This window comes from Panthera tigris, chromosome B3 (genome assembly GCF_018350195.1).
Source record: "Panthera tigris isolate Pti1 chromosome B3, P.tigris_Pti1_mat1.1, whole genome shotgun sequence".
Taxonomy (NCBI): domain Eukaryota; kingdom Metazoa; phylum Chordata; class Mammalia; order Carnivora; family Felidae; genus Panthera; species Panthera tigris.
In genome coordinates, this window is record NC_056665.1 from 59,445,635 (window position 1) to 59,455,399 (window position 9,765).

The 9,765-nt window shown below is 43.9% G+C and overlaps 1 protein-coding gene across 2 annotated transcripts; it reads left to right on the forward strand.

Annotated features, from left to right (window-relative positions):
- Positions 1–5,915: 5,915 nt before the first annotated feature.
- ELL3 (elongation factor for RNA polymerase II 3) lies at positions 5,916–9,534 on the forward strand. 2 transcript variants are annotated; one of them, XM_042988996.1, is made up of 12 exons: positions 5,916–6,142; positions 6,403–6,438; positions 6,794–6,903; positions 7,016–7,214; positions 7,304–7,383; positions 7,523–7,598; positions 7,779–7,959; positions 8,042–8,084; positions 8,209–8,380; positions 8,795–8,839; positions 8,936–8,969; positions 9,224–9,534. In XM_042988996.1, coding segments are annotated over exons 1-12 (1,110 nt in total). In that variant the 5' UTR covers positions 5,916–6,010; the 3' UTR covers positions 9,226–9,534. The 2 variants fall into 2 exon arrangements, with proteins under 2 accessions (XP_042844930.1, XP_015392882.1); XM_015537396.2 differs by having other exon boundaries at positions 5,917–6,142; positions 8,936–9,534.
- The last annotated feature ends 231 nt before the right edge of the window (positions 9,535–9,765 follow it).

Below are 9,765 nucleotides of genomic sequence, written 5' to 3' on the forward strand. Positions count from 1 at the left end.
GGTGCAGCAAAACTATACTAAGAGGGAAGATCATAGCAATACAGGTCTACTTCAAGAAATAAGAAAAATATCAAATAAACAATTTAACTTTACACCTAAAGGAGACAGAAAAAGAATAAAGGAAGCCCAATGTCAGTAGAAGGAAGGAAATATTGAAGATCAGGGTGGAAGTAAAGACTAAAAAAAGATGAAGAAAGAAAAGATCAATGAAACTAAGAGCTCTGAAAAGATAAATATAGTTGACAAATCTTTAGCTAGGCTAATGGAGAAAAAAGAGCTCTAATAAAATAAAATTAAAGAGGGTTGCCTGAGTGGCTCAATATGTTAGGCATCTGACTCTTGATTTCAGCTTGAGTTGTGATCTCACGATTCATGGGTTCAAGCCCCACATCAGGCTCTGCACTGACAGTGTGGAGACTGCTTGGGATTCTCTCTCTCCCTCTGTCTCTACCCCTCTTGTCCATGCTCACACTCTCTCTCAGTGCAGCGGGGCTCTGCATTGACAGTGCGGGACCTGTTTGGAATTCTCTCTCTTTCCCTCTCTCTGCCCCCCCCCCTCACATGTGGGCTCTCTCTCTCTCTCAAAATAAATAAACTTAAAAACTTTAAAACAAATAAATAAAAATTTAAAAATCAGAAATTAAAAAGAGGTTACAACTGACAAAACAAATACAGAGGATCACATGAACAACTATATGCCAGCAAATGGAACAACAGAAAAAATGGATAAATTCCTAGAATATACATTCTTCCTAAACTGATCCATGTAGAAATAGAAAATCTGAATAGACTGATTACTAATAAAGAGATTGAATCAGTAATCAAAAACCTCCCAACAAATAAAGTCCAGGACCAGATGGTTTCATTGGCGAATTCTACCAAACAAGAAAAATTTAATACCTATCCTTCTCAGCCTCCTCCAAAGAAATCAAAGAGGAGGGAACATTTCCAAACTAATTTTATGAGGGAAGCATTACCTTGATACCAAAATCAGACAAGCACCCCACACACACACACACACACACACATTAGAGGCCAATATCATTGGTGAGCACAGATATAAAAATTCTCAACAAAATATTAGCAAACTGAATTCAAAAGGATCATATACCATGATCAAGTGGAATTTATTCCAGGGATGCAAAGATAGTTCAACATCCATAAATCAATCAACATGATACATCACATTAACAAAGTGAAGGATAAAAATCATATGATCATCTCAATAGGTGCAGAAAAGTCATTTGAAAAATCCAGCATCCATTTATAATAACCCTCCACAAAGACAGTTTAGAGGGAATGTATGTAAACATAATAAAGGTCATACATGACAAGTCAACAGTTAATATGTTGGAAAGCTGAAAGCTTTTCCTCTAAGAACAGGAACAAGGCAAGGATGTACACTCTTGCCACTTTTATTCAACATAGTATTGGAAGTCCTAGACACAGTAATTAGGCAAGAATAAGAAATAAAAGGCATCCAAATGTGAAAGGAAGTAGTAAAACTATCATTACTTATAGATGACATGAGTCATATATAAAATACCCAAAAGATTCCACCAATAAAGTGTTAGGATAAATGACTTAAGTAACAGGATACAAAATCAACAAGCAAAAATCCATAGTGTTTCTATATACTAATAGTGAATTATCAGAAAGAAATTAAGAAAACAGTCCCATTTACAATTGCATCAAAAATAATAAAATAGGGGTCCCTGGGTGGCTTAACTGGCTCAGTTAAGTGTCTGACTTCAGGTCAGGTTTGTGGGTTCCAGCCCCGCATCAGGCTCTGTGCTGACAGCTCAGATCCTGGAGCCTGCTTTGGATTCTGTGTGTGTGTCTCTCTCTCTGCCCCTGCCCCACTCGCGCTCTGCCTCTCTCTCAAATAAAACATTTTTTTTAATCTTAAAAAAAAGAATAAAATATAGGCACAAAATTTAACCAAGAAGATGAAAGACCTGTGCATTGAAAACTATAAGACATTCATGAAAAAAATTGAAAAAGACAAATAAATGGAAAGATACTCTATGCTCGGCTCATGGATTGGAAGAATTATATTGTTAAAATGTCCATACTACCCAAAGCAATCTACAGATTCAATGCAGTCCCTATCAGAATTCCCATGGCATTTTTCACAGAACAGTTTTAGAAATAATTCTAAAATGTGTATAGAACAACAAAAGATCCCAAACAGCCAACACAATGTTGAGAAAGAGAACAAAGTGGAGGTATCAGCTCTCTGATTTCAAACTACAAAGCTATGGTTATCAAAAACACAGACACACAGAGCAATGGAACAAAATTGAGAGCCCACAGTTAAACCCACATATGGATGATTAATGCATGACAAAGGAGCCAAGAACATACAATGGAGAAAGGATTGTCTTTTCAATATATGGTATTGGAAAAACTGGATCACTATCTTACACCATACACAAAAACTAACTCAAAATGGATTAAAGACTTGAACGTTATACCTGAAACCATGAAATTCCTGGAAGAAAACATAGGCAGTAAGCTCCCCAACTTTGGTCTTACTGATAATTTTGTGGACCAGACTTCAAAGGCAAGGGGAACCAAAGCAAAAATAAACAAAGAGGATTACTTTACAATGCTTCTGCACATTGAAAGAAAACATCATCAAAATGAAAAGGCAACCAATTGAGTGGGAGAAGATTTTTGAAAATCATAGACCAGGGATTAATATCCAAAATATATAAAGAACGCAAACAACTCAAAAAACACAACAACAATAAGAACCAAACAACTTAAAATAGGTTTATTATAAAATAGAGGATATGAATAGACACTTAGTATATCTACAGATATGTGCAACCATCACCTCTGTCGGTTTTAGAACATTCATCACAGAGGTCAATTCTTTTTTTTTTTTTTTTTAAGATTTAAAAAAAATTTTTAAGTTTATTTATTTTTGAAAGAGAGAGGGAGAGCACAAACTGGGAAGGGGCAGAGAGGAGAGACAGAATCCCAAGCAGGCTCCACACCATCAGCACATAGCCCAATGTGGGGCTTGAACTCACACAGCATGAGATCAGACCTAGGCTGGGAAGCTCATCAGAAGCTCAATGGCCTGCACCACCCAGGTGCCTCTCACAGTGGTCAATTCTTAATCTTCATTTTACTTGGCCTATCAATAGCTTTTGACATAGTTGACCAATCCCTGTCTTCTTAACACATTTTTCACTTGGCTTTCAGGACATCACACTCTCTTGGTGTTTCTCCTTCCTCACTGGTCATCTCCTTTCATTTGGTTTTGCTTTTCTTCCCCCATGACTTCCTTCTAGAGATTGCAGTGCTCCAGGGTGTAATCTTTTAAACTCTCTATTATCCTCCTGGGTGATCTCATCTAGTTTCATGGCTTTAAATACCATCTATATATTTAGTACTATCAAGTTTACATCTCTATCCCAGACATCTTTCACCATCTCTAAGTTTGTGTATGTAACTGTCTGCTCCACATCCCCGTGTGGATTGTAATAGATAACTCAACATGTTCAAAACTAACCCTGTTACACCTGCAGTCTTCCCTACCTCAGCTGATGACAATTTCATCCTTCTAGTTGTTCTGGCCAAAAATCTCAGAGTCATCCTTGATGCCATTTCTCTCTCACATACCACATTCAATCCGTTAGCAAATTCTGTCGGCTGTATACATTCAGAACCCTATCCCTTCTCCCACCTCCTCTCCTACCCCCTGGTGTGAGCTGTCACCATTTCTAGCTTGAATTACTGCAGCAGCCTCCTAACAGGTCATATTGCTTTTAATCCTTGTCCCTCTACAGTCTACTCTTAATACAGCAACTACAGTGATCCTTTGAAAATAGAGGTGACTTCTTGTTACGCCTCTGCTCAAAACCTTGCAGTGACTCCCCAGAGTAAAATCCAAAGTTCTTATAGTAGTCCACAAGGCCCTCCAGGACCTGATCTGCCCTTGCTCCTTACCTTCTTGATTTCACTTCTTTACTCTCACCCTTACTTTAATGCAGTTACATAGGCCTCAACTTTTCCTCAAACACTCCAGGCACACTTCTCACTCACTTACAGAGTTTGCGCTGGCCAGTCCCTCTGACTAGAAAGCATTTCCTCCAACGGTATGGTTTGGGGATTTGGTTTGGCCAATCCCCTCACCTCCTTTAGGGCAATGTTCCAATTTCATCTTCTCCCTAAGGCCATCTCTTATCACCTTACTTAATATACAGTCAACCCTCTCCACCCCTCTTGACTTCCTCCTCCTCTACTTCCAAACCCACTTACCTTGCTCTATTTTTTCTTTTATCTATAGCACCTTTTAACATACAGTGTTATTTCTTATGTTTATTTCTTAGCTTTGTCTATAGTGCCTTCTTCCCCTCTGGAATAAGTTCTCCAAAGCAAGAAATCCATTCATTGATGTATCCAAGGATATAGTACAATGTCTGGTACAATAATTATGTGTTGAATGAGTGAATGAAAAATGTGGGTTATAGTACCTACTCTAAAATTATTTTAGGGATTAAATTAAATGCAAAGATCTTGACACACAATGGACATCCAGCATGTTAGATTGCTACCTCCCTTCTCCCTTCCCCAAATATCTTTCCCACTTGCCTCCTCTTATAGCACTGTTCCTTCTCTCTTCTCTGAAAAATTTGACAATTCTGGGCTCTCCTTTGAGTTTAAATCCAGGAAAATCCAACAAAAGTCCACAGATGTCATCTGAGAAGAAAAGGAACACTGGGACACCAGCTTTACCCACTGCCACACTGTTTATCAAATTAAGAAACTGTCACACAGAGAAGCAGAAAGACCCAAAGAGATGGAAAGATAAATGTTTTTGTTATTGGAGTTGGAGATTTATTACACCATTTTTTAAAATTACCTTTATTGAGGACTAATTTACATGCATTAAAATATACATATTTTAAGTGTACTGTTTGATGAGTTTTGACAAATGTATAGGTAATCTGATTTGGGATGGAGGGCATTAAGGTCACCTGGGATTATGTAGGTCCAGGGGTTTAACGGAGGGATCCTGGCCAGGAAAGAGAACATCAAGACTCTTGGAAAACATACTCAAACAGAGACAAGTGGAGACACCAGGGCCAACCTGAAATTGTTCCTGGGGTCTCTATGCACCAGGATCTGAACCTCCAGAATGTCTCACAACTTCGTGGCACCTCTTGGCCCTCCTGAGGGAGTGGGCTAGCTGCCTTTCACACCAGTCTCACGTGTATATGCCAGGAGCGGTGACCTGTGACTGAGCCCTCCTCTGCCCTGCAACTCTCCTGCCAATACCCACACCCCTAATCCTCGCCTACCGGTGGGGATGGGAGGGGGCCGTTCCAGACCACGCAGCCAATTTTCACCGCTGCCAGACACCCACCGGGTCTGATTTTCTCTCCAGCCTCAGTTAGAAATCGTCTTCGAGTCCTCGGCAGCACCGCAGGCCGGAAAAAGCAAAAGTGCCGCGCCAGGTGTTGGCATCAGAAATACTCCTTTGGGTCCGCCATTCTCTGGTCCCTGGGAGCTCTTGGCCTCTGAGGTGCGATATACTGAGCCAGCCCAGCAACCAGGTCCGCTCCCGCCTCCTCAGATTCTGAAATATTCTAGGGGTTGCAGGTTCAGCTTCATTTAGAGACAGCAACTCCGACTTCAGGTTGGCTAGGGAAACTGAGGCACGACTGGGGATTTTAGGTGAGGGGTCTAAAGTTGGCCGCAGACTTTACTCCTGTAACTTGACAACCCCTATCGAAAGCCCAGTGTGGTGCGTGCAGATCTAAGAAACCAGTGGGTCGGTTTGCGCAGACATCTGGGGGATAGCGAAGCACCGCCCAAGCGGCTGGGAAACCTCAGGGGTGGTGCTGGCTGGAGGTGGGGCCAGGGGTGGGTCCTGGCGGAGGGCGGGGCCGACCTGGGCTACCAGGAGTGCCAGCCTAGCCCTGTACAGCAGAGGTGGTGGTAGTCGCCTTTGCCCTTGGTTCTTGTTCTGCTTGCGCTCGACCTCGCAGCCATGGAGGCACCCCAGGAGCTTCTGAGTGGGAAGCTCCAACTCTGCTTCACCCCCGCTGCCGGGACCAGCCTCCTGATGCTCAGGCTGAACGACGCGGCGTTGCGGGCGCTGCAAGAGTGTCGGCGGCAACAGGTGCGGCGGACCCCAGGGCCCCATCTTTCCTAGCCTCTCTCTCTACCTCTCGGGATCTCGGGCCTCAGCCGGCGACCCTGGCGAAGGGACCTGGGGTTTGGGGAGTGGCATCCGTAGGTTCCGATCTCCCCACCTCTCCAAGTGAAGCCCGAGAGGCAGGTGTCTATCCCCCCACCCCCCACCTCCACCCCAGGCACCTGACGCCGGAACCTGGGAATGCCACTTCACCTGCGCTCAGCTCGCATCTGCTCTCCCCGCAGGTTCGGCCAGTGATCGCTTTCCAAGGCAACCGAGGGGTAAGTAAGGGCCTAGGTTGTGTGAAAGAGGTGGGGTGCGGGGAGAACAGAAGTAGGCTTTGGGCAGGTGCGGCCAAGGCGGGAAGGCTGACAGCAGTCACCGTCTGAGGAAGTTCCGAGAACTGAACTCCGAGTGGGGCGGAGGGGGCTGCTGGGGTTGTGGTCCCAGGAGGCTGCGGTTGAGGAGACTGTGTCGTCTCATTCTCCTGGGGAACTCAAGCCCAGCTGCACCTGGTGTACTAACGAGCCCCATGGGACCCATCTTCAATCTTAGGGCTGGCTGAGGGAAGAATGGCAATGGAAGGAGGGGGAGGGGCTGACTTCATGGAGCTTATGGTTCTCCTTTTGCCTCTAGTATCTAAGGTTCCCAGGACCTGGCTGGTCCTGCCTCTTCTCCTTCATAGTGTCCCAGTGTGCCCAAGAGGGCCCTGGTGGCTTGGACCTTGTGTACCAACGCTTAGGCAGGTAAGGGGGAACCGGTAGCAGGTAAAAAGGGTTTGTGGAAAGTTGGGGAGGCTGATTCCAGAGGTACTTAAAAGTTCACCCTCCTGGATTTTTTTCCACCACCCCTTTCCAGATCTGGGCCTAACCACCTACACTGCCTGGGCCCACTCAGGGAACGCCTCACTATTTGGGCAGCCATGGATTCCATCCCTGCCCCATCTTCAGTTCAGAGACACAACCTAACTGACAGTGCCAGAGATCCTGAGAGTTGGCAGAACATAGACTATTCTGAGGAAGACACAGTTTCACAGCCACAAATGGCACTAAAAGAGGTGAGGCCACAAACTGCATGTAGCTGGAATAAGGTGGGGCACAGCCTGAAGCCCAGAGAGCCAAGTGCCCCTGCCACTTTCCCTGCCAGGTGCCAGATCCACTGGCAAGCAGCCAAAGACAGTCACTCCCAGGATCCTCAGAGGAACACATGGCACAGTGGGAAGTGAGGTACCTGGGGCAGGGTGGGACTAACCTGGGAATCTCTCTGGAATTGCCTTTCTTTCTAATCTCCACTCTAAATGCTTTAATAAGAGATCTAGCCCTACCTTGGCCTTCATCTCTCTCATTCCCTCTTCAAATATCCTAGAAACCAGACCCATCTTCCAAACAGAGAACCTGATCAGGCACTGCCTTCCTCAGCTAGCCAGAAACATTTGGACAAGGTGAGTTGTCCAGGGATTTTAGCAGCAGATTTTCCAAGAGATCTTTGTTCGATCAGGCTAAAGTTTAAAATTAGGAGCCTTTATTCTGATGCTCCCAGAGTTCATTCTATGAAATTAATTTTCAAAAGAAGTGCAGAATACACCTCTGGCTTACTGTTTATGTGACATTTTCCCCAATAGAAACGTCCAGCACCTGCAACCACTAGAAAACTAAAAGAAAAGAGGCTCAGAACCCTGCCTTTAGCTCCAAGTGCCCTACAAGCACTGCCCAGTGAGGACCTGCAAGAGGGAGATTGGGAGCAAGAAGATAAAGATGAAGACATGGGCTCCAGGCTGGAACACAGTCCCTCAGTTCAAGCAGGTGAGTTAAATGAGAGAAGGGAAAAACTGCTCTAGTTGGAAAAACACCTAATCACTTTTCTGTCCTTTTGATTCCTTCCTAGATTCTGAATCCCCAAGCCCTGAAGAAGTGCCAGATTATCTCCTGTGAGTCCCCTGCTACTTCCAATTTTATCAAGCCTTGTACATAGGAGATATTAAGATAAACTTCCTGTGACCTAGAAGCTTTTAGGGGCAATGAAATTAAAGGTGACAATTCTGCTCCTGGCAGGCAATACACAACCATCCACAGTGCAGAGCAGCAACATGTTTATGAGCAGGACTTTGAGATGGATTATACTGAATACCGCATCCTCCATGCTCGTGTTGGGGCTGCAAGCCAAAGGTTCAGAGAGCTGGGAGCGGAGATCAAGAGAGTTCAGCAAGGAACTCCAGAACATAAGGTAAGGACTGGACCCAAGCTGACTTTCTAGCCTTACTGGCCATAAACTCCCTGCTAATTTGCTCAGAAGACTGGTAACCAAAGTGGCAAGCCAAGTCTGTTTTGAGAAAAAGTAATCTCTATCATTTGATAGAATGAGATGGGAAGTTACTGCTCTCCCTTCAAAAACTGGAGTTCTTGGGGCATCTGGGCGGCTCAGTCACTTAAGTGTCCAACTTCAGCTCAGGTCACGATCTCATAGTTTTTGGGTTTGAGTCCCTCCTCAGGCTCTGTACAGATAGTGCAGAGCCTGCTTGGGATTCTCTCTCTGCCCCTCTCCCACTTTCTCTCTCAAAATAAGTAAGCTTAAAAAAAGAAAAGAAAGAAAAGTTTTTTCTCAAGGTTCAACTTGGTGCTAGCATTTTCTTTGTTTCAGGTGCTGGAAGAAAAAATAGTCCAGGAATATAAGAAGTTCAGGAAGGTAAGATAAGGTCTGGGAATGGTAGCAAGAAGGTAGAAATGGTAGATCTTTTTTTTTTTTTTCTTTTTTTTTGATGTGGATGCTTTTTCTTTGCAGCGGTATCCAGGTTACAGGGAAGAAAAGCGTCGCTGTGAGTACCTGCATCAGAAATTGTCCCACATTAAAGGTCTCATCCTGGAGTTTGAGGAAAAAAACAGGGGCAGCTGAAGCTATCAGAAGGCTCTTTACCTTCTCTCTGCTCAGTGAGATATGAAGGAACAAAGCAACTATAAACTGCAGAGTGCAATTGTCTGCTCTTCTTATTGCTGAGTCCACGGTGGCAAGTACGAGAGCTCTTCTGTTCTCTTTAAGATTTCACTTTCATTGTCGCATTTTACTTTTTAGGATGTGGGCACAGTGCCAAGATTCCACAACTGTGCCCAGGAGACTAGGAAGAGTAGCAGAGGCTTGGCTTCTTCATCTTTAGTTCAGCCAAGTCATTTTCAAATCCTGAGAAATGACACCCTTCCCAGGACAAGATACCTTGAGAACATTAGAATTTAGCCTGGTAGCCTCCCTAAAGCAACAGTAGAGAGAACTTTTGGTAACAGAGCTAAAACTTGTAATACACCTGGATATAATGGGAAAGGGCTTAGTTGTTCCCCATGTACTAAAAGTGAATTCTTTTACAAACATGGCTAAAAAATGAAAACTGATTGCTTCTGTGTCCTCTGTATAAGTTTGTATGCTTTCCTTAAACTCTTCAAGGCAATAGTTATTACCCACGATTATCTATTTGTACCATTTCTTGGGTGCTCTGAAAAATTAGATCCCCAGATCCCAGCCCAGGTCTTATGTATTAGAATCTTCAAGGTTATGGTTAGGCATCTTTACTTTTTCAAAGCACCAAGGATGATCTTGCTATGTATTTTGCTATTAAGGCTCTA

What these genes read in the sequence shown, in the direction of transcription:
- ELL3 (XM_015537396.2), top strand. Translation starts at nt 6,011, where the DNA reads ATGGAGGCACCCCAGGAGCTTCTGAGTGGGAAGCTCCAACTCTGCTTC. An exon ending in GCCAGAAACATTTGGACAAG is followed by an intron (nt 7,599 to 7,778) that starts GTGAGTTGTCCA and finishes TTTCCCCAATAG; the next exon opens with AAACGTCCAGCACCTGCAAC. An exon ending in GAAGTGCCAGATTATCTCCT is followed by an intron (nt 8,085 to 8,208) that starts GTGAGTCCCCTG and finishes TGCTCCTGGCAG; the next exon opens with GCAATACACAACCATCCACA.